Source organism: Alosa alosa, chromosome 18, assembly GCF_017589495.1.
Source record: "Alosa alosa isolate M-15738 ecotype Scorff River chromosome 18, AALO_Geno_1.1, whole genome shotgun sequence".
NCBI classification, from domain to species: domain Eukaryota; kingdom Metazoa; phylum Chordata; class Actinopteri; order Clupeiformes; family Clupeidae; genus Alosa; species Alosa alosa.
The window spans coordinates 7,740,440-7,764,813 of NC_063206.1; the positions used below are offsets into that span (position 1 = coordinate 7,740,440).

Here is a 24,374-nt window from a genome sequence, read left to right on the forward strand (position 1 = left end):
TCCGACTCCACTACCGTACTAACCTGGCTACACTCAGAGTCTTGTCGCTATAAAGTCTTCATAGGGGCAAGAGTAGCCGAAATTCAAGAATTAATGGAGAACTGCCTACTGCCTATATCTGCCTACTTTCCAACAGTCCTGTTATCTATTTTGTGCTTGTCTAAATAAAGTTTTGTGGTAAACTAGTAAATATTGTGTGTTGCCTGTGTATTGGTGGATTTGATTGTATTGAGCAGGGGAGTAGCCCCTCGGCACGACAATAGGTCCAAACCAGGGACGTGCACAGGGGGGTTGCTCAGGTTGCCCGGGCAACTGCCCATATGCCCTTCTTGACTCATGCTGCCCTTCCAATGGGGAAAATAAATAAATACATCGTACAATGGATGCAGAATTTCACGTAGGCCTAGATAAAAAAAAATCACAAAGCCTCATTCACTTCCATTCGGGCACCGAAAGTGAAAGTCAGTAGGGGAAGGGCAAACTCCGTTTACGTGGCTGCAGTGCTGCACGCGACCGGCACCTGAGCTGAGCCTGCGTTAGCGGCCCAAGAAGGAGATTGTCGCACTTGTAGTATGAGACGACTCAACGTTGTCGGAAAAGGTGAGTTTGTGATGTATAACAAACGAACGATCATCGTCATCAAGTTTAATGAAATGAATTAAAATCTTCAAAACGTGGAGTTTGCCACGTTTAGCCTAAATAATCAGACAGATAGCTTGCAGAGAAGCAGCCTGTTATCACATAGCCTATAGGTTACTATTTTTTTGGTAGGCATTAGACAAACTAAGCTACATGTCTGCTGATAGTTAGTTTCTCACATTTCGTTTTAGCAAGAAGAATGAATGATGGAAGTAATGCATCACATTCATTATTTTATTCAAAATGGTTAAATGCCTAAATCCTATCACTAGTATTTTGGGTATTGTTTGAAGCCAAGATGCCCACTGCTAAAAAGCCAACCAGCAGGTGAGACAGAGACTTTGCACTGTGATAAAGATGACATGACATTGTGTAGACGAATTGATTAATTAATCAGACTCGTATTTTAGCCTACTAATGGCAATGTTTCATAATTACATTACATTTAAGGTGAGGAGCAGTCACAAGCCTCCAGACTGTGAGGAAAATGTGGACCAGGAGGAGGCACAGGACAGGAAGGCCTAAGTGATGATCACCAAATATGAGATGAGAGGACCATGCTAGAAAGTACAGGATTAAAGAGCTGCAAGCTAAATAATTGTAATCTAAAAAAACATAGGCTATTTTAGAGGTAATTTCAAAGATATTGCCTGAGCAGAACATGAATACCACTAGGGGCATTACAATAATGATAAGTTAAGGTGCTTGAGTGCTGTATTTCAGTGTTTTACTACTTTGTGTATATATTTAAAAAAAGACACTGTTATTCTCAGTCCTGCATATAGCCGGTTTTTTTTTTTTTTTTTTTTTTTTTGGGGTTCCCTTGTTTTTTCAGGTCAGAGCAACTGCCCCTCAAAATTCCTGTGCACGTCCCTGGTCCAAACCTATGAGTCTAAGCCTTAGTTAAATAAATCTTCAGGTGTAAGTAATGAGTTAAAGAAACACATTCTGTGTAATATAGAGGTTAACAAAGATACTCTAGTTTGTAATTTCTTTTTAAGTATAAGCTTACATTTTGAAAACAAATGGAGTCATACCACAGGTCCAGGGATGGACTGGGCTTACTGGGCCCAGGAGCTCAGGAGGCCCTGAAGTTCAAGCCTCTGTGTGAAGTTGCACCAGAAGTAATCATTTAAAGGGTCATTTAAAAAAAAAAAATCTTCCGTGGGAGAATGCCTCCAGGACCCCTCTGTGTGGGGGCATCTGTGCCATGGGGTTCATAATCCATCCATGCCATGCCTATGTCTGTCAAAAGTTTGGAATACGCTAACTGACAGACTTAACTAACGACTTGTTTGTGATTTTTAATAATACTTTTTGCATTGTAGGAAATGTATTGCAATTCTGTTTGGGGGTCCCACAGACCCCACCACAGATTGACACAGACCCCCCCCCAATGTTGACATCATGACTGCGGCCTTGACTCAGTTCCATACCAGAAGTTACTTCTTTCTTTCTAAGTTTTCTTCTTAATGTGAAGGCACAAGCAGGCACTTACACAGAAAATGACATGAGGACTCTAAAACAGAATGTGCATTATTATAGATTATTACTGATGTAGGATTTTGGTTTGATATTGTCTCCACAGTCAGTTCTCACCACAGCCAGAGCCATTTGCAACATAATTGGACATGTACAGCAGGCAGAGGAGAACTGGATTGCATGAGAAAATACCTGGCATGTGTGAGAAACACTTAAACAAAGTATGAGCCCAAGATGATATCTTTATCACCTCAACCCATCATAACTTCCCCATGACTGACATCACAGGGTAGTCAGAAGACTGGACGTTTCAGGTCTATTCATAGTCAGCATGAGAAACACTATGAAACACAATGCTGTCTTCATTGGTTTCAGTGTTTCACAAGGCATCAATTTCTCTCCTCCCGTCTGTCTCTTTTGTATGCCCTTATTGTTGTTTTCTCTCATTTTTGTCTTCATCTGTTGTTCATTCACTTGTTTTCTACCTTTACTTTGTGTTTCTACGTGTCTATGCTGTGCAAGAGGAGGTGGAATATTGTGGTTCTGGTCTGGTTTCCTCTGTAGGCTGTGAGCTGTGTGCAGGAAGGGCTCACCAACCATTTCCTTTCTGTGCAGAGGGTTGAAATTGCAGTGAAAATGTACTGCACAACACAATTAAATTAAAATTATGCATCAAAATGATAGCAAAAAACATGGCAATTAAACAGAGTTAATGAATATTTTGTATTACACAGAGACTTCAAATGGTAATGTTGATCAAGACTAAATCATTTATACTGTTAAATTGTATGTAGTTTTTGAGGTCTTATTGTTTTTATGACCACTGATATTCTTCTCAGATACGACACTCCTTGTACAAAATAATGAAGAGGTCCTACGAAAATACAAGCTGGTTTATGCTCAAATGTTTAACAAGTGATACTAAAACCAAGCCACTGGCAAATAAACAACACTTACCACAAAATATGTGTGAAAAAGGGACTTTTGAAGTTCACACTTGTGTGACCAACATGTTTATTTTTGAAGACTCTGTGGCTTTTAGCTGAACATGGGTCAGCTCTCAGAACATCTCTGGCTGCTGTATCCTCATTCACAGAAGCAGACTTGTACTGAATGTAGCTCACATAGACCACATGTACATGACATTTAACAACTACTACCAGCACTACACCAGAATGCACACTTTTTCCTTGCAGTTCTAGCCATGCCAATTAGATGTGGTGAATTACAGTTTTTCCTTCCTTTTTAATGTGATAAAAAATATTAAAAACAAAAGACCAATAATGAGAAACTAGTTGCATCTATGTATGTGATATGAGAGATTCAGGCCTTCCTCTTTTAGATCCCCTCTCTATTTGACTCTCACTAATAAAATGTAAGTTCTCTCTCTATGATTCACATTCATGGATACCTGTTGTTTTAGTTTCAGGAGAACAAGGCATAGTTGGTATTTTGTCCAAAATGCATTGCGGCTTCTTAACCACCTAACCAAACATCAGTGAAGTAAACAATAAAATAATGAATGTATGAATGAATGAATGAATGAATTGATGGTAACACTTAATTTTAATGTGTCGCTATTACAGTGTACCTACCTAATTAGGTACAGTGGTACAACCTGTGTAACAACATGTACTATCAGGTACTGTCATTGTACTTGCATTATGTATTTGTGGGTACCTACATATAGTTGGTACATTGTAATACTGAGTGCTTTTACAAAACTTTGCCAATTTGCCTAAATTTTCATCAGAGGCAAAGAGCTGACTTGAGACCTGCTGGATGGGGTAAATCTGGCCATGATAGATTTGATATACAAACCATTCTTAGCTCCAGTCAAGGCCTCATTATTTTCAGTGTACATGTAACAGCTGTGCTGCTACAACCTTGTTACTCTTTGATACAGTGGAATAAACCTATTAAGTGTACCAGTTAATTACTTACATGTACATATGACATGTATGTTATGTCTTCGATGTCTTGGAACAGGTCTACTAATTCACATGTACTGTGTGGTGTAACAGCAGACACGTTTCAACACATCAATTACAGGATGCATGACATCATTGACAGGATGTATATAATATGTACATGTAACTACTTAACTGGTACACTTTATTTTAATGGGTTTATTCCACTGTATCAAAAGATAATAAATGTGTACCAACACAGTTGATACATGTACTACAGTATGTAGGGTAATGGCAGACATGTTCCAAGACACCAATGACACAACATACATGTAATATGTAATTGTAAGTACTTAACTGGTACACTTCATTTTAATGGGTTTATGCCACTGTATCAAAGAGCAATAAGTGTGTACCAACACAGCTGATATATGTACTATGTAGTGAATTAGTAGACCTGTTCCAAGACATCGAAGACACAACATATGTCACATGTAAGTAATTAACTGGTACACTTAATAGGTTTATTCCACTGTATCAAAGAGTAACAAGAATGGTTTGTATATATAATCCATCATGGGCAGATTTACCCCATCCAGCAGGTCTCAGGTCAGCTCTTTGCCTCTGATGAAAATTTAGGCAAATTGGCAAAGTTTTGTAAAAGCACTCAGTATTACAATGTAACAACTATATGTAGTACCCAAAAATACATAATGCAAGTACAATGATAGTACCTGATAGTACATGTTGTTACACAGGTTGTACCACTGTACCTAATTAGGTAGGTACACTGTAACAGCGACACATTAAAATAAAGTGTTACCGAATTGATTAATCAATAAATAACTCAATCACTCAATCAATCATTTAATCAATCAAGATATGTTTTATGTAGTATTTTTTGCAGACCCACTTTTGTCTGACTGCATGTGTACTGTATCTCAGTTATTCTGCCTTACACCCACCTACCAACACAATCCCCCACCACACACACACACGCAGACGCAGACGCAGACACAGAATGCTATTTTCTGTGGGGAGGGTGGTTTATCCTGTGTGAGTGTCTTTCTCTCTCATCACACTCTACCATCTCAGTCAATCAGAAACCAGACAGCACACAGCATGGAGCTCTCTCCTGTGGGCCTGCTGCTTGGTGAGTTACGCCTGTGTGTGTGTGTGTGTGCGCATGTGTGTGTGCATGTGCGTGTGCGTGTGTGTGTGTGTGTGCGTGTGCGTGGTTAAACTGACAATGAAGCTACAAATGCTGTTGGTCCCAGAAAACAACAATTTTAGGAAACACCAAAGATTTTATGTTGATTTCATGTTGCTACTCAGTGGTGTAATGTATTTGTGCTGGGCCTGATTAGGTGTTGCTACTCAGTGGTGTAATGTAGTTGTGCTGGGCCTGATTAGGTGTTGCTACTCAGTGGTGTAATGTTGTGATATAGTTGTGCTGGGCCTCAGCACAATCATTTTCCATTTTCTACTGGTTGTTGTTGTTTGCTCTTAAAAGGTGGTTTTGAGGATCAAACACAGATTCACCGTTTTATTCTCAAAACTGTCAATTAAGAAGGATGTGGTATACGTCGGTTATATTGTGTAGACAATGAAGTACAGAATTCACAGGTAGATGAAAAATGGAAGGAAATTTGCAATTTGCAAAAGTGTCACATTCAATTCACTGATTGTGATATTGAATGAATTATTATAATACCTAATATTAAATGTTACTTTCAAGGGTATAATGAGAGCATAGTTTTGTGTGTGAGAGCGAAATTATATTGTGTTGATATATTTGTATGCATATTTACTAAGTGATGATAAAAGGTACAGTCGGATATCATAGTCAATCATCACTCAAGCCCAAAACATGTTTTGTCTCCTCACAATCAGCTAGCTGCCCATCCTGTGAGTACACTTTATCAATAAAATGGTCTCTGTAGGCAGCCCAGGGTCCTAAAACTGGGAACAAACAAACTGGACAGCCTGCCCCCAAACAAAAAGTGAAACACTGTGTGGAGTTTCTCCTGGAATAGTGAAGGGAGGGCTGAACTGCTTCTCAGGTTCTGTTTGGTCCTTGATTGGAATATAATGCACATTGTTTTGCACAAAAGAATCTAAACATAAACATAAACAAGTGTGATACCATGCACAACGGTTGACTGCACCTTTAAATGCTTTTAGTGAAATAACAGTGACAGTGATGTTGGTAGTGGTGACACTCATGGTGAGAGGAGATAATGATAAAGCACATTTGCCCTACAAGTATAATATATTTTCACTTGCTCTTGTGTGCTAGTGTACTCCTGAGTGGGTGTAGATTCTGTTCTTACCCAACAGCAAATCTCAGATAACAAATCATTGGTGAGTGTCAGAATCTGAAAACTGTGTGAAGAACTCTGGTGAACTTTTGTGTGTCTTTGTGTTCTAGTGCTGATCTTGTGTTCCTACTCTGAACATGCTGCAAGGGAAGGTAAAAGTGAATGTTATCATGTAATTTGTAATATGTTGAAATATCCCAGAAACAGCTTATCCCCACATCACAGACTAGACTAATTCGGTTCTCAGACTATATGCCTTTACGTCCAGTTTCCCTCTGTTTTCCTCACACCTTCATGCCATGTTTGTCCTGTGATTTACAAAGGGACTTCCAAAGCTGTTCTGGTGCTGGATCCTGTCCAAACACAGTTCTACACTGGAGAGTCTGTCACTCTCAGATGCAGCATAGAGGGACAGGACACGTCAGGGTGGAAGTTCAGCTGGCGCAGAGATGGTAGAGTTGTTAACCACCCAGAAGTCTGGAGTGACAAGAATGAATGCGCAATACAGACTCTGCATGAGTCCCATAGTGGTGACTACATCTGTGAGGGTCTCAAAAATAACATAGAATACAGCAAAAAGAGTGAAAAAGTGAAACTGCAAGTGTCTGGTGAGTTTTGGTCACTTAATGTGAACCATAATCATTTTCTTCCACTGGATGTGCTAGCAATAAAAGACAGTAAGTGAGTAAGACAGTATGTGCCTGTGTGTATCTGGGGTGTCCTGTGTATGTTGGAGAGACATAATTTATGGCTCATGGAAATCAAAAATCCAGTATATCAAAATATTAGAATAAAGAATTGTATTTATCATACAAAAAATGTCAACCTGAGAAGTAATGAGCTAATTAAGTCAATATACTGGCAATGGATGAAAAATTCCAGCATATCAAAATATCGGAATAAAGAATTTTAATTAAAATAATACAGAAATCTCTATACAGAGAGCTCTAATCAGATAATTAAGTCAATATGCTGGCAATGATTTCCCAAACATTTAATCTCTGTTAGTCTGTTCAGGGAAATTGACTTTCCACTGTATTCTTTTTTTTTTCGATGCATCTGTATTTGAAGAGTGTTACTATGGCAGCCATGTGATACAAGGTAAAAGGAACATCTAAACGTTCATGCATTAAATGATAAGTGATGACAAACTGGTTATCAGGTTAATTAAAACTCCCCTTTATTATGTGATGACTGTGCTGTTAATCAGTGTTGTGTGTATCCCCATAGCCCTGCCCACTGCTAGAGTGACCGTAAAGCCAAACACTCCTGTGTTCACTGGAGAGGAAGTCACTCTGAAGTGTGAGATTGAGCCTGAGAGTGTCTGGACGTATAAGTGGTTTGAAGGTTCCAGCAGTCGTCCTCTCTCTAAGCCTGACACCAGCACACTGACCATCAGAGCAGCAGCCAAGTTGGATGAGAATCTTTACTGGTGTCAGGGAGAGATAAGAGGCAGAGCTGTGTCATCACACATGAGTAGAAGTGTTTATGTTTTTGTTAAAGGTGAGTAACATCTTGCATGGGGTATTATGTATATTTGCTCTTAAGGTATCCCACCTATTTGAAGAGTGTTACCATGAAAGACTGTGAAAGAGCAGTGGCTCTTAAAACATTTTGTATGGTGATCCCTCTGTGTTCCTCCTTCATGTCATGTTTTTGTCCTGTGATTTGAAAAGAGACTCTGGTGCTGGATCCTGACCAAACACAGTTCTACACTGGAGAGTCGGTCACTCTCAGCTCTGCCCAAACCTAAACTAACTGTAAAGCCTCAGAGTCCTGCATGTTGGAGAGACAGAAACTCTGAAGTGTGAAGTAGAGTCTGACAGGAAATGGAAGTATGTGTGGTATGAAGACTGGTCGGATAATGTTCTGTTTGAGTTTAACGAGAACACACATGCCATCACAGCCAAGTCTCATGAGAAGCATTACTGGTGTCAGGGAAAGCTGAGAAATGTATCATCACAGATGAGTGAAATGCCAAATGTTGAAGTACATATTGTGCATGTATTTCTATACAATATGTTTCTAAAATGGATACATGTAGTTCTGGTCCTTGATTATGATTGGCTGGATTGCGTTCAATGCTGTTGTAAAATCCAACACAAACACCTTGACCACATTTCGTTCTATAGCACTGTGCTACCCTACCACAACTTCATACAAAAGTTAGAGTTGCTGTGCCTCGACGTTGCTTGGCAACCATTCAGATAGAGGAAACACGTTTCTCCTTCACTGTGTTTCAGAGCGATTTTACCTCTCTATTTTCTCTTCTGGTTTCATGCAAAAATATTTAATGTGTTTTTTTTTTTCAAAGATCTGGTATGACATGTCTTATATTTCACGTACTGTAGTAATGTGCTGTTTTTGCAGAGAGACCCAAGGCTGCAGTGACCCTGACTCCTGCCAGTAGAGACGTATTCAGAGGAGACTCTGTTACCCTCAGATGTGACATACCAGAAGGAAGAAACACTGACTGGGACTACAGCTGGTATTTCAACAGAAACCCAATCTCTCCTGTAGCCTCCAGTCAGGAGCACAGCATCAGTTCTGCTGAATATCACAACTCTGGTGGCTACACCTGCAGAGGGGTACAGAGACGCACCACTCAGAGTTCAGACATCAGTGATTTGGTCACTTTAACTGTGTCAGGTAGAAAAAATACTTTTTGCTCTTTTATACTTTTGAGCTGTTATCCTTGTGCTTATGTGTGTGCTATTTATTTAGTGTTAATTATAGCACACAAATAAACAGTACTTAAAGGAAGGCATTAGACTACTTCAAAGTGGCCAGAGACTAGTGATGTGGACCTATTGTTTCTGGAAGTAAACATTTTTGTGCTTTTAATGTTTATATTTTAACACAATTCAAATTGGAACACCATGAGGTGCAATGCTTCATACTACTGTAGATGCACTGTTGTCTTTGTTTCCCCATCCTGGTGGGAATGAAGTGTTTGGTACCGTCATCTAACATAGTACATTTTGGTTATTCCATTTGTTTCCAGAGCGACCCAAAGCTGTTGTGTTCCTGAGCCCCAGCTGGTCTCCAGTATTCAGTGGAGAGAGCGTCACTCTCACCTGCAGCATACAGGGAGAGTCCCCATCAGACTGGAGACACAGCTGGTACAGAGGAGGGCAGCAGGTTCACCCACAGAGAGGCAGGAGTGACAGTAGTGAATACAGACTGCAGTCTGTGCAGGAGGCCCACAGGGGGGTCTACAGCTGCCAAGGAAGCAGAAGAAGAGATGAGAGGGTGTCTTCAAAGAGTGATGATCTAACTCTTACTGTTTCAAGTGAGTATTGTATCTTTGCATTGCAGAGGGACAAAACATGATCATTCTGGTACTGTGCTCTTCTGTTGTTTAGTCTGCTGTGAAATTATTCTTGTTTCATGTATTTACAGAGAGACCCAAGGCTGCAGTGACCCTGACTCCTGTCAGCACAGAAGTATTCAGAGGAGACTCTGTTACCCTCAGATGTGAGATACCAGAGGGGGGAAACACTGACTGGGACTACAGTTGGTATTTCGACAGAAACCCAAATTCTCCTCTAGTCACTGCTCAGCAGTACAGCATCAGCTTTGCTGCTGATCACCACTCTGGTGACTACACCTGCAGAGGGACACAGAGAGCCACCACTCAGAGTTCAGAGAACAGTAATGTGGTCAAACTGACAGTGACAGGTACTGTAGAAGTTCTTTTCTTTCATTCTTTCATTTCTTTACATTTTTTACTTTTTTATTACACAACGCCTGCAGCAATACTGTACTAGCACAGACCTAGTGTGTTGCAGGTCTTTCATGGTTCATTTCCCCCCAGAGTGACCAGTTCTGTGGTTTTCTTCCTGTTTCATGCTGCGGTGACTCTGACTCGTGCCAGTAAAACATTTTCACTCTACATTTACTCCCACAGCCCGGCCTGCAGCTACACTGACTATGACTCCACAGAGTCCTGTATTCACTGGAGAGTCAGTCACCCTGAGTTGTGACATAAAGTCTTACAGTGGCTGGACATATAAGTGGTTTAAAGACAAGAGTATCAATGTTGTGTCTACTGGAAGCACATTTACTCTAAAAGAAGTTAGTGAGTCTCATTGTGGTGAATACTGGTGTCAAGGAGAGAGGAGAGAAAGACCAACCTCATCACAAAGTAGCAGCAAAACAACGATTGAAGTCAAAGGTAAAGTATGTTTACCTTTGTGTGTGTGTGTGTGTGTGTGTGTGTGATTTGAGATTGACAGGAACTCTCTTTCATCCTCTTCAGCACCAAAGCCCAAACTCACATTAAGTCCAGGCCACCAGCTCAGCACAGGAGAGTCAGTGACTCTGAGATGTGAGTTGGGTGTTCCCTCTGGTTTGGTGTTCTACTGGTACAGACACACACAGATCTCTGATCCTGTGGCCCAGACTGATGGAAACTCCTGCAATATCAGCTCTGGTAATGTCTCTGATGGAGGGCAGTACTGGTGCAGAGCTGGGAGAGGAGACCCAGTCTTCTATACTCAATATAGTGATGCAGCTGAGATAAAGTTTACAGGTTAGTTTTTGTTTCATTAGAATATAAAGTTATTGTGAGTATGTATGTCTTTATAGTTCAATAATGTATATGTATGATTCACTTTATTTAATTATACTTGAAATATACATATCAAATTGGTATTTTTTATCTTTAAGATTAAATGGTCACATTTATATAATTTCCATTCCCATTTTAATTCTGCTTTGTGTCTGTCTCAAATATTGTTGTGTATGAAAAATGTAACTGTGTTTTCCATTTAGAATCTAGGTTTTCTTTTAGTTGTTGTTGGCTAAAGTATTACCCCTGCCAGGTGTGGTGTGTTTTGCCCATCTCTATGTGTGCAGGATTATCTGGACTCTTGGATCAACTGCAATGATTTAGTTTCACTTTCTCTATTGCCTCATATGACATTCACACCTGTTTTTACCCTCTAGTGGTCAAACAAGCAAATGTATTTATTTGAAGTCACACCCAAAATAGTGCCGTAGGTACAGTACCCAGAGCTGTGATACCTGTGGAGGTCTGTGTTCAAGACCAGCAGACTTTCATCATTCTTGGTCTATAGAGCAGTGAAGGAAATTCTCAGACTTTGTCATGATCTTTATCACCTGAATTTGGAAAGTGTGATAGCTTTTGGTATAGGCAACTAAATTAGTAATTTTCTTTGTGCAGATGGAGATGTGATCCTGGAGAGTCCTGTCCATCCTGTGACTGAGGGAGATCCTCTGACTCTGCACTGTAGATATCGCCATCAGCCATCAAACATCAGTGCTGACTTCTATAAAGATGGGACACACCTGCAGACCTCCACCACAGGAGAGATGACCATCCCTGCAGTCTCAAAGTCACATGAAGGCCTCTATAAGTGCAGGAACCTAGAGAGAGGAGAGTCACCAGAGGGCTGGGTCACAGTCAGAGGTTTGAAATATTAATATTTATACATTTGTTATGTAGGGGATGATGTATAGTCCACCGGTCTTCATAAGAAAATTAATCCTGACATGACCAACAGTATCCCAGCATGCAGTGGAAGGCATTCAAATACTGACTAGTGGACTTTTCATTATCTACTCTCTCGAAAGGAGAAAAGAAACTTCATGCAGAATGCCATTAAAAGGGGTGAATCAGAAGCCCAGAACCTGTTACTGAAGTCAGTGGTTATGATATTTCTGAAGATATTATTATATTTAGAAATATTTGACCTACTGTACAAATGTTGGCCCATTCACTTCAGTGGTATTTTCTGCAGCATTCTGAAGAACAAGTGATTGTCACTAACAACCATGTCCTTGTACTGAGTGATCACTGAGTTCAATATTTCAGATGCTGGATCCTCCATGTTGGTGGTAGCAGTGGGTGTGGTGATGGGACTGCTTGTTGCCTTTGCTCTGGTCATTTCACTGGTCCTGCTGCATCGTTCCTTCAAAGTTAAAAGTAAGAGTAAAAGTTTTTTGTTTACAGAACTTATTCCTGTGTTGCATCTGACATATTTTTTTACATTCAAGACAGTTTTTAAATACAGAAAAGATAATACCTGGCTTTGTACTGATGTTTGTAAATATTTCTGTCCTGAGATTTAGGTTCTGGTACAATGAAGCGAAACCCGTAAGTTTTCTTCACAATTTAATTTGTTAATGGAAAGCTGTGAATCACTCAGAAATGCCTTAACCCTGAATATGAATTTAGTCACAGATGACTTAATAACCAGTCTTTTTAGTCTTTATCCATGTTAACAGTCTGTTTTCTTTATGGGTTTCAACAGTCAGTCATACGTCATCACTTTGTCAGCACATTTCAGATTCCTGTTTCCCTTTAGAGACCAGAAACATCAGACCACTGAACACAATTCAGATCCAGACCAGAGGACCAATCAGATTTCAGATCCAGACCAGAGGAATCAGAATCAGAGTCAGTCTGCAGGAAGACAGGGTGCTCAGTCAGAGTATATGCCTCTGCAAAAAAGTAAGACTGACTTCTATGATGTTATTGGTGTTGTATTCATGGTAATGTAATTTATGGTTTGGATTTTTGTCTCATTTATCTCATTGTAAATATTTATCATTAATTTCTTTACATAGGATGTACAGATGACTATGAAACCCTCACACCCTTGTATATGCCACTGCAGAAAGGTCTGTGTGTTTGTATTTTGAAGTATCTCGATATATATAGATCTGGATCTTCTTGCACTATGTTTTGGTTTACTTTTTCTGAATCAAATCTATCTGCAACAGGTGCTACAGATGTCTATGAAACAATTAAATCATCCAAGGACTATCAAGAAGGTAGAATATTAAACATTTCATATAAAATTTCAACCAAAGGGGATTGTTTTCAATATTCCTGCTATGTATTTGTGGTAAACACATAAAGGTACCATATAGAGCAGTCATGGACCTGACAGTGAAAGATAATTTTACTTTATTATCAAAACTAAGTATTTATTGAAAGTTAATCTGGAATTTATTATGACCATCCTGCTAACCTCTCTCTTCCTTTGTACTGTAGATTATGAGGAGGGATATGACGATGTGGATGTCACTGATATTTGAGAAAATGAAAAATATGTAACTTGAACAGTGAGGGGGAAAGAAATAGAGGTAAGGACATAGAATGTCCACTGAATATTTGAAAGTTGAATGATGCATGGTTCACTGGATGAGGAATTATAAAAGAAGTATGATGTAAGTTATGCCAGTATCATAAACATGCTAATTACCAACCACTTCGTTCGAAAATTCTTAAAACAACAATGTTTTTTAATACTTCAAAATAACATTTGCTAAATGAACCTAGTGCCTGGTGAGTCAGAGTCAGCCTGGAAGCACCCCATAGAGCCCAGAGCCTCCAAGTGGTGCAATCTGTCCCTCCAGTCATGCAGCCCGAGAAGAGGAGGATCAGGTGGCCTCAAGCATGTAAAATAATTCAGTGGAAATGGATGGATTCAGTTGCTTCCAGTAGCAGCAACTGGAATCCATGCATTTCCATGGAATTATTTTTGGAATCGGATCCCTTATCATACCTGTTCGTTCGTACTCGTCGCTCGACTTATCATGACTAAATTCAAGATGGTGTCGAACTGTAAAATTCCTTAAGGTACTGTCTGTATAAATCGTCATGTAAATAAACTACCAGTGCTTTTTCAAAGTTCTCCATGTCTCGTTGTAAATGTCAAGGCCCTCGGAAGTCTACCAATGAAGTATGGAGCTACTTTGAGCCTCGTAAATGGTGTAAAACATTGATTTATTTGCATGGCTAGGCCGATGCCCGAGGCACCACAACGAAACACTGTTGGTAGCATTGGCTAACTAGCGCCAGATTTCTGAGTACAGGGGACAAGCTGAGGTGAGCTATGAGACATACGTTCACACTCGGTATCATGTTTCAACACACTTTAGGTCAAAATCACACCGGAATTATCCTTTAAATTTAATTTAAAATATATCCTTATAGTTCTGTTTGTTACATAACATGTTTCATATATTGGAAATAATAAAGAGTGAATAATTCCTTGTTTCGTTGCCTCATGTATTCACATAAAATACTCACACTTGATACTGACTGAAGACATCTGCAGTTCATCCTTAGACGGAAGACAACATTTGAGGAACATGCACAGTGATAGCTGCATCAGTCAGTTGTCTCACAATTGTCAAAGTAACACTTTGTGACCTCATCCTAAAACCAACAACCCAGAGCCCCAAGGCTTATAACACTGTGGAAGAGTTCAGTGAGAGTTTCAGGTGTATTCTTTCTCCCTAATGAAAGGCAGATGTGAGAGCATCACTCAGGTATTGGAGCTGTCCAGGGTGCTGAATAGTTCTGTACCTGAGTAGTCATGGGTTTACGACCCCACATGCAGATTTTCAACATTATATTAACATGCATGTGCCTTTATTTCTACTTTGTTAGATACAAAACATATGTCCTCACCTCACCCACGTTATCCAGTTTCATGAGGGGCCACAGTGCTCACTGGAGCCCCCAATAATATATAGTATTATTGGGGGCTCCAGAATTATTGTCAGTCATAGGGCCCAAATTCTCTAGCAGAGCCCCTGCAGACACATAATGCAAATAAGCAGTGAGTGCCCAACTTAGTGATACTGCCAAGGGAAAAGATCACTGCTAATTGAGAAAGTAATCAACAGTGTTTCCCATACATTGACTTATGGCGGCCCACCACAATGTCAACATTAACCACCACACAATGATTTTCCAGGTTGTACTAAATTGTGCTTAAATCTGGTTAGCATCATAACCACGCTGCGCTAATTTGTTAAAAACTGTTGCATTCAAGTTAATTCTGCAAACCACAAATAAAATTTAATTCTGTGGGAAACACTGAATCAATATTGCATTGCACCTAAAATGAAGTATGTCTACTCTCTAAAATATCCATATATTTTAATAATGGTACTCTCCTCAATTTTACTCCTGACAACCAGGGTTCTAAATGTACTTTTTTGATCACCAGGCAATGTGGCTGGTAACTTTCTAGCCAATCAGAATTTCTACTAGCCAACTTTTTTCCGGTGAAAATAAGAGAATTATGAGTTTATGAGATCAGGGATGGATTACTGCACGGGCCTACCGGGGCCAGGCCCAGGGGCCCAAGGGGTCAGGGGGCTCTGAAGCCCAAGCCTTTGCATGGAATCATTGCCTCAATATCAACAAATCAGGATGTAGGCTATGAATCTGATTGAATTTAGTATTGGCCATCCCCAAAATGCACCAGAATACAGGAAATCACATCAAACAAATTAAAAATGTTAATTTTTAACAGCCCCCCAACCCCACATATATACGAAAATGAATGGGGGGCCCTTAATACATCTGGGCCTAGGGGCCTGAAGGTTCATAATCCGCCCATGTATGAGATGAGTGTCACTGAATGCATTTGATCATTTTCATAACATTGTTGGCATGAATACATACATCAAAATATACACTTAATAAAAAGGAGATATCAATTATCATCAACAATGGCAAGCCAGTTGGAACCTGCCACTTGTTTTCTCTCCCTCTTGTGCGTGCTCAGACACATTCTCAATTAAATGGAGTAGCATAGGGCCTACGTTCGTTGGATCTTTATAGAGAGGACCCAAAAAAGTATCATCTTTATGTAACATGCTGTTGGTGCATGTTGACATTGTATACTTTCTCTAACAAGAGTGAAAAACAGTTTGCTGTACAGCTACTATTTATTGGCTAAATATTGGTCCCTCCTCTGTCTCTCGGTGCTCTACGGACAGTGCGTGATGCGTGTGGTGGTGGTGATCACTGATCAGGCAACTAAAACTGATAATTTTCACATATAGACCCTTTCAACAAGGTAAACAAAAACAATGCTTGAACATTCTATTTGGTTCCCAATCTACTCCCTCTGCATTAAGATAACATATGGAATGTTAAAACGGAAGCCTTGTGGGGCCAACTATCATGCTGATAATGGAACTCTCTTGAAAGGGTCCATACAAGCTCACATTCATGTTCCTCTCCATCTTCAGCTAACTTCATAGACAACTAGATGTACCGCAGAGCGGTACAAAATATGACCACCGCCCAGTCCAGCACATTTTTTCCACAAAAATAAATCACGCTGAAAGGAATATATGATTCTCACTGGTATCTGCTAGACAATTAGTACCAAAACATGATTAGTTCATAGATTTCACATGTAAAATTCATTTTATACAACTCCACCCCCATCTTACCTGTTCATAATTCTGAGAAATTCTTGAATTGTGTGCATGTGTGCGTGCACACGTTTATGTGTGTGTGTGTGTGTGTGTGTGTGTGTGTGTGTGTGTGTGTGCATGCTTGTGTGTGTGCCTGTGTATGTGCCTGTGCATATGTCTACTGTGTGAGTATGTGTCATACGTATGATTACTGTGAATGTATGTGTGTGCGTGTGTATCTGTTTATGCACATGTGTGCATATGGAATGGGTTAACATAAATGTACACATAAATTATTTTATTGTAAGGCCCTCCATGAACGAAAGTTCACGAAACTTGGCGTGCATTCAGAGGGTGTCATAATGACCCTACACTTCCAATGTTGTGCAGTTTTGACCATGTCAGAGATACCTGCAATTACAACATCCCATTTTTTTTAACCCCTTTTTCATTTTTAACTAGGTGGCGCTATACATGAAATGAGTGGTTATGGGATGGGTTGACATGGCCCCTTAAGACCAACATACAAAAAAATGGTGGTCCTCCTAGGCCCTACAATTCTCGAGATATTCACAGAAAACTGTGCCCGTCCTACCCTCCTTTCGGGGGTTCCAGTCTGGTGGCGGGACAATAGTTCCATGCTATCCTCGTGGGGCTACATGACCACCAGGTTTCATGCACCCCTGTCTTTCAGTGTCCCGGGAATCCTTGACGGAAAATTACACATGCGGGAAAAAAAAATGGAAGATTAAAAACTCTGAGTAAACCTATTTGAGCGCTGCTTCCACAAGTAAACCATAACTTTACGTTTAAAATCCTTTATCGTTTATGCCAGTTTAATATTAAGTGGAAGACTATTCCATAAAATAAATACGTTGGGGCTACACCATTACATTAATGATATTGTACATATGATTAAATTTAAGTTGTTCAACCCTAAGGCAGGAACTCTACCCTCTTAAACTCATTAATTTCAACATGATACCTGGAGGGTTTAAACTTTAGACCATATGAAGCAGATCATATTGTTTTGCATAACCTGCATCTTATTTTTCATTTTCATCGTCAGGCCAATGTGCCATGCTGAGCGTGCATAAGCAAAATGGCACTGAATGAGTACTGAGACAAGGAGTTTTTTTTTTTTTATTTTGGAGTCAAACTGCCTTGTATTACGGTATAAGAATTTCAATTTGCAGGCACTCTTGTTCAGTAATTTCTCTGCAATGGAATATCCTGACTGTTTCTGGTCCAGTGAAATACTGTACCTAGATATGTAACAGTGTCCTTTGCTTCAATTTCATTTTCATTGCATATGACATTGCACAGTCTTTTGAATAACACACCATTTAGTTTTAGTCATATTTTAGTCATCTGAAATCTTTTAGTCTTAGCCTAGTTTTAGTCGACTAAATATCATAATAGTTTTAGTCTTAGTCTAGTCTTAAGTCTTTTAGTCTTAGTCTAGTTTTAGTAGACCAAATATTAGCAGATTTTACCATTTAGCATTCTCCAGAATTTCTGGATTTCATTGGAAGTATCCATCAGTCTGTTATGGCATTAAGGTTTGAATATGCAATACAGACACAGATTTAACGGTTGTAATACAAAAGATGTATTTTATTTTATTCTTAATGTCAAAAACACTGACTGTACATACTCTGTGATTAATTAATCCAAATTAATCGCATGCATCCATTTTTGCTATGAACATCTTAAAAACAAGTTTAGCAGATGAGTGAATCAATGAAGAGCCAAACCAACATTATAGACTAAAGTTCTCTCTCTTTTATTATAATTTTGTCTTTGGCTCAGGCATCAGCGTAGTGCCTGGTGTCAGATTTTTAGCATGATAAATGCAAATGACTGAAGTTACCACTCACTGTCTATGTCTATGACATGTGCAGCGTAGGCTACCCTAACACCAAAGTAATGTTTGGAATACCCCCTATGATTTTTCTTTCATTCAAACATGTTGTAGATTTTAATTCACATAAATACTAGGTTGTTGCCTTTTCTATCCAGTAGGTGTCAGTCCAGGAAAAGAAATAGTGAAGTTCCCAACAGTACAGTAGGAAAACGAGAGAAAGAGCCTGACCACTGACAGGACCTGTCTGAAGGTGTCGTCCAGGACTGTTTGGTTAATTGTTTATCATATTTAACCTACTTCACTGTGTTTTTCCCATATAGCACAATGCAAAAATGCTTTCAAATGCTTCATACATCACTTTTAACAGCAAAGGAAGGACCTTCACTGGAAATGACATGCAGAGACAAAAAGTTCCAGCTTTACCAAAGATGGATGCTAAGCTCCTTCTGGTCACCAAGCAGGGACCGATTGGCCATCTACCTTGCATTTTTCTGGTGTGCCAACTTAAATATCCAATTTAATTAGATTGGCCAACAATTGGCCCAAAGCCATTTCTGAGGCTGTGACTGGTGTAAGTGTGTTCTGGACTACGGTGGCGCGGAGCCTGTCCAGTGGTAGGTGTAGCTCCCTACCCAGCATGAGTGAGGCTGGGGAGACCTCTGTGGTCGAGTGTTGGGTGGCACGGTAATGTAGCAGTGTTAGACGTATGGCCTGTTTAAAAGAACAGCCCTGGGCCTGATGTGCTCTGATACCATTTTTTTAGGGATTGATGGAAGCGTTCCACCCCGCCGTTTGCCTGTGGGTGATACAGGGCTGTGCGGATGTGTCGAATCCCTCTGTTCTCCAGGTATGAAGTGAACTCCACAGATGTAAACTGTGGGCCGTTGTCTGTGGTAATGGTTTGTGGGAGGCCCCAGTGGGAGAAGAGGGACTCCAGAAAGTCCACAATGACCTGGGAGGTGACGGAGCCGGTAGTGGTCAGCTCAGGCCATTTGGAGTGTAAATCATACACTACGACCAGGAACCGCTGATAGTGGGGGGCACCGTGGATCTCGCCACATATGTCCAGTTGCAGATGCTCCCATGGCTTTGAGGGCCAGGCTAGAGGTTGCAGGGGTGGTGGGGGTTGGCGGCCGGTTTTCCCACTCACCAGGCATGCTGGGCATTCTTTTACAAGAGCCTCAATGTCCTTGTCTATGCCTGGCCACCACACCAGGTCGCGGCATCTCTGTTTAAGCTTCACTATGCCCAGATGGCCCTCATGGGCCATGGCCAGCACCCGGGCGCGAAGTGCCCCTGGAATCACAGTGCAAAGCCCACGCGCCACACATGTGTCATTCCAACAAGAGAGCTCCTGTTTGAGACGAGAAAAGGCTAACAGCTCCTCTGGTAATTCCCTTGGCCATCCCTGCCGAATGTAGGTGCAGAGCTGGGAGATGACTGGATCCTGTTCTGAGGCTGCCTTCAGTTCCTGTAGCGTGACCGTGGACTCAAGCGGCGTGTGTAGCATGTGAATAATCTCCCTTTCGATGTGATTGACGCTGGTGGGCGGGGCCTGGGCAGGAACTGAGCGAGAGGGAAGGTCGGCAACGACATTATCCCGGCCAGGGGTAAACTGTAGAGTATAGTTGTATTGGCGTAGGCGTCATACCAACGATGCAGTCTCAGCGGCTTGTGACCGGTGCCAGTAGAGGAGAGCAGTGCTGTCAAGGCCTGGTGGTCTGTTCTCAGCGTAAACTGGCGGCCATAAAGGTAGAGGTGCCATCTCTCACAAGCCCACATGCAAGCGAGTGCCTCCTTCTCCCCAACTGAATATTTTTGTTCGGTTTGGTTCAGAACCCTGGAGGCGAATGCAACAGGCCTCTCCACGCCATTCTGTACCTGTGATAGTACAGCCCCTATCGCCACTGCCGAGGCATCACAGGTGACCAGGGTGTAACTGGATATGTCAAAATGTGCCAACACTGGAGGTGAGGTAAGTTGAGCTTTAAGCGTTCAGATTGCCTTGGTGCATTCTGGAAACCAGACCCACGGCTCATCTCTCCGAAGCAGCTGGCGCAGTGGGGCTGTTATGGCTGAATACTGAGGCATGAACTTCATGTAGTATCCCGTCATGCCCAGGAATGAAGCGAGCTGGGCAGCCGAGGTTGGTTCGGGAACGGAGAGGATGACCTCCACATTAGATTGAAGGGGAGAGATGCCCTCAGTGGAAAGTCGGAAGCCTACATATTTGATGGCCGGCACCGCAAAAACACATTTGCTGCCATTGAGGGTTAGACCGTGCTTGGCCAGGGCTTCGAACACACTTTGCAGGCAACTGTCATGGATAGCTGTAGTAGCACCATGTACCACGACATCATCGAGGTAAATAACAACACCTGGTATACCTGCCAGCACTGAGGTCATGACCTTTTGAAAGCAGGAGGGGGCGGAGCTAAGGCCGAAGGCATCCTCCTGTAGCGAAACACACCGAGGTGTGTGACGAAGGCCGTCAGGTTTCTGCTTTCAGGGTGGAGGGGCACCTGGAGATAGCCCTCTCTGAGGTCCAGTTTTGAAAAGACGGTGGAGCCGTGAAATTGTGCTGTGAGCTCCTCAGATGTGGGCAACGGATATCTGTCTGGGATGACTGCTTTGTTCACTGCGCGGAGGTCCACACAGACACGCAGAGCCCCTGTTTTCTTTCTGACCACGACCAGATTTGAAATCCATGGTGAAGCATCAACCGGCTCAATGATACCGGCATCCAGCAGCCGCTGCAGCTCCACGGACACTCCATCCCTCAGGGCCAGAGGAATACGGCGCAGTGCCTGGACGACCGGAGTCACTAAGGAGTCAATGAGGGGTTGATGAGCAAAGGTAGACAGACAGCCCAGGCCTTCAAACAGTGATGGTCATTTCTGATGCGGTCCGGCAGTGACAGTCACGATGGCAGCCCCCCCTGTGTCAATGAGTGAAAATCCCAATGCCATGAACAGATCCAGCCCCATTAAATTCGTCCCACGTTGGGCCACATTGAAGACAAAGGAGGGCAAGGCCCTGGTGCCATACCTAACAGTCACTGTAATGGACCCCAACAGGTCAATTTTTGAGTTACCATACCCGTGTAGGACAGCAGTGGGCATGGACAGTGGACGGGAATGGAAGAACTTATGCTATGTACTGGCATTCAGCAGGGAGACACTTGCATCTTTGTCTAGCAGCAGGGGAATACACACTTTGTTTACATTCACTGTACATGACTTGAACTGCATGGGCCCTGATGTTACATGGCGAATTATGGTGGGTGACCCACGGGGAGTGTGTCCATCCGACCTGGAGGGGGCAGAGCGGCACATTTTTGCGAAGTGATTTTTCCTTCCACAGTTACGACATGTTTGGTCATTAGCTGGACAGTTCTGGGCTCTGGTGGTGTGTGTGCTTGATCCACAGTTACTGCAGGAAAGCTGCCTTTAACGCTGATGCAGCCCTTGTTGTCTTGCGAGATGCATGACTGTGTCTGGGGATGTGTCTGGTAGGCCTACATCCACTCCAGCACTAGATGGCTGCCGCTGTTGCTGCTGTTGTTGTTGCTGCTGCTCATGTGCCTGTGTACTTATAGCTGGGAAGGAATATGTGAAAAATCATGAAGATTGGGCACTTCTGGACAAGTTTTTGATTTTTGGCAGGGTGTTAGGTATAGGCCTAAGGTTTTTAAAAATCCATGGATACAAGTTGGGGTGGCCCCCCTAGTGGCAGTTATCCATAAATCCAAAATGGCCCCCAGCGAAAAGAGAAAAGGTTATGCCTCAGCTTTCTTTAGTCTTAAATTGTTGTATAATGACACTTTTCTACTTGATTTGATACAATGAATCTAATTTTGATATTATCTTCCTATTTTAAGGTCATTTTCATGTCAAATGTATTGTCATGGTCACTTTTTTGCTTGAAAAACGGTCCATATCTCTGAAATTAAAGCCTTTACCAGAAACTGCCTATTTCTGAAATCAAGTCGCAGAAATTGTTTCATGGTTCTATGAAATGCCCCATAATGTGTTCGACTAGTACCCAAGCTTTGCCTTCAGATTCAGCTGGTTTTACTAGAATGTTATAGTCCATTGCAAAATGTAAAAAAATCTAAATTTTTGGCACAAATTACTGCCACTGAGTCACTGAGGCACCCTTGGATGTTTCAAGGTCCTACTTCTGAGTTTCCTAAGACAAGAAGAACATATGTGAGGTAAGTGTACAGTGATTTCACATATTTTTATATTTCACATATATTATCATTTCTCTGAGTAGTTTGAAGTCGCCATGTTGATTACTGAACTTGCTAGCTCTTGGTAGCTTGCTAGCTAACTAGCTAATATATGCAAATTCCGCTTCATTCCTCCATTGAAAGAAAATCAGCAGATTGTAACAATATTAAACAACTAAGGAAGTTTTGTTTTTAAGTATATTTTAGTATTCGGTTTGGGGAACCCTCTCATAACAGCTGTTCTAAAACTCTGCCTGACGTCAGACTAGCTTACTTTTTTGCTAAAGCAAGGTGTGATTTACAAAGATCTTGATTAGGCTACTGAGGTTGATAACAGTACATGGATTGAAAAAAAAAACATGCCCATAGGTATTAATTACTTTTGTGATATACAGTAAATCACTATAGTATGAACAAGGTAGGCTTTACATAGTTTTACATAATATAAACTTGATTTAAAGTGATAGGAAACTAGCTTTTACTTTTTCTAACTTGATGTGAGTAGTTCTTAGAACTCTTGTCTCAGAGCTATTTTGAAAGTCCTTGGAAGGATTATCTAGAGGTGTATAAACCCATTTTCACCCACATTTCAGACATGGGTGACTTGATTCTGCTCAACAGCCTTCACCAGAGCTTCATGTTTGTTGAATAGAGCAAGGTAGGCCTACAGTTTAAACTGATATTGATAGTCAATGATAGTCATTGCTAATCATATAAATGTAGCCCTGGAATGTATATGTAGCCAATTTCATTGTTAAATTAATTCAATTTAAAAGTCTTTAAATATTAGATGACATTTCAATTCTGATGTGGTAATCCTTTTACATTTCAGGTTCCCCCCTCTTCATATGTCAAGTCTAAAGATCTCTCATCATGAATGATGAAAATCCATTAATTACAAGACGAGAAACAGATTGGGTATTGTGTTGCTTGTGTCAACAAAAATCTAACAAAGATTTGCGATATCCATATAAAACTGAGCGTCATCTTAAAGCATATCAAAGCCTTGAACATGATTTGACAGCATTTGCTGAAGCTAATATCCCATTGCATCTCGGAGTGACGTTGGAAAGTTTAAATGATGATTCAGGGATAGCCCGCACCTTGGAAAAAAATCAGGCTAAGTATCATCATGGATGTCGAGGACAATTCCGGTCTCATATTTTGCAACGAGCCAGCAACAAGAGACCAAGGGAGGAGTCGAAGAGTGAAGTGACTGAGTCTAACAGTGAAGTGACTACTTTTAGTCCCAAAAAAAACAGGTCAAGTTTTAATGCTAGCCTAGACCGTAAAAAACTGCAGTGTGTTTACTGTGAAAAATATGAACATGATACCACTGAGCCCATTTACAGGGCTAGGAGTGAGAACTGTTCAAAGAATCTCCACAAATGGGCCCTGGAATCAAAAAACTGGGCAGTTTATGCCAGGCTAAACACTGCAGTTGATGCAGGAGCTGGAGATGTTAGTTATCATGCATCCTGCCACACAAAAATAAAGAATGATGCTCGTGCAGAAGAAAGAAAGAAATCAGAAGCAATGGAAATGCCAATGCAGTATGCTCCATTAGTTATTGCTCAGCTTGTAGCATATGTACAGTACAGTAATGAATCTACCTTTAAGCTAGCTAGCTTGAGGAAACTTTATCAACGTCGCCTAGAGCAACTGGGCTCAGACTGGAATGGAACATATGTGCACCAGAAACGATTCAAAGAGCACCTCCTAGA

The 24,374-nt window shown here is 41.1% G+C and overlaps 1 protein-coding gene and 1 long non-coding RNA gene across 2 annotated transcripts; both read left to right on the forward strand.

Moving 5' to 3' along the window:
* Positions 1-8,907: 8,907 nt before the first annotated feature.
* LOC125311931 (Fc receptor-like protein 5) lies at positions 8,908-12,763 on the forward strand (the record flags this gene model as incomplete). Its single annotated transcript, XM_048270329.1, has 9 exons — positions 8,908-9,001; positions 9,357-9,644; positions 9,755-10,033; positions 10,263-10,529; positions 10,614-10,886; positions 11,541-11,786; positions 12,192-12,302; positions 12,449-12,473; positions 12,685-12,763. Coding segments are annotated over 9 exons (1,662 nt in total), but the record flags the coding sequence as incomplete, so codon positions are not given.
* Positions 12,764-13,823, forward strand: LOC125311727. Its single transcript, XR_007196517.1, has 4 exons — positions 12,764-12,830; positions 12,947-13,000; positions 13,103-13,153; positions 13,377-13,823. It is a non-coding gene; the product is annotated as an uncharacterized LOC125311727 (long non-coding RNA).
* The last annotated feature ends 10,551 nt before the right edge of the window (positions 13,824-24,374 follow it).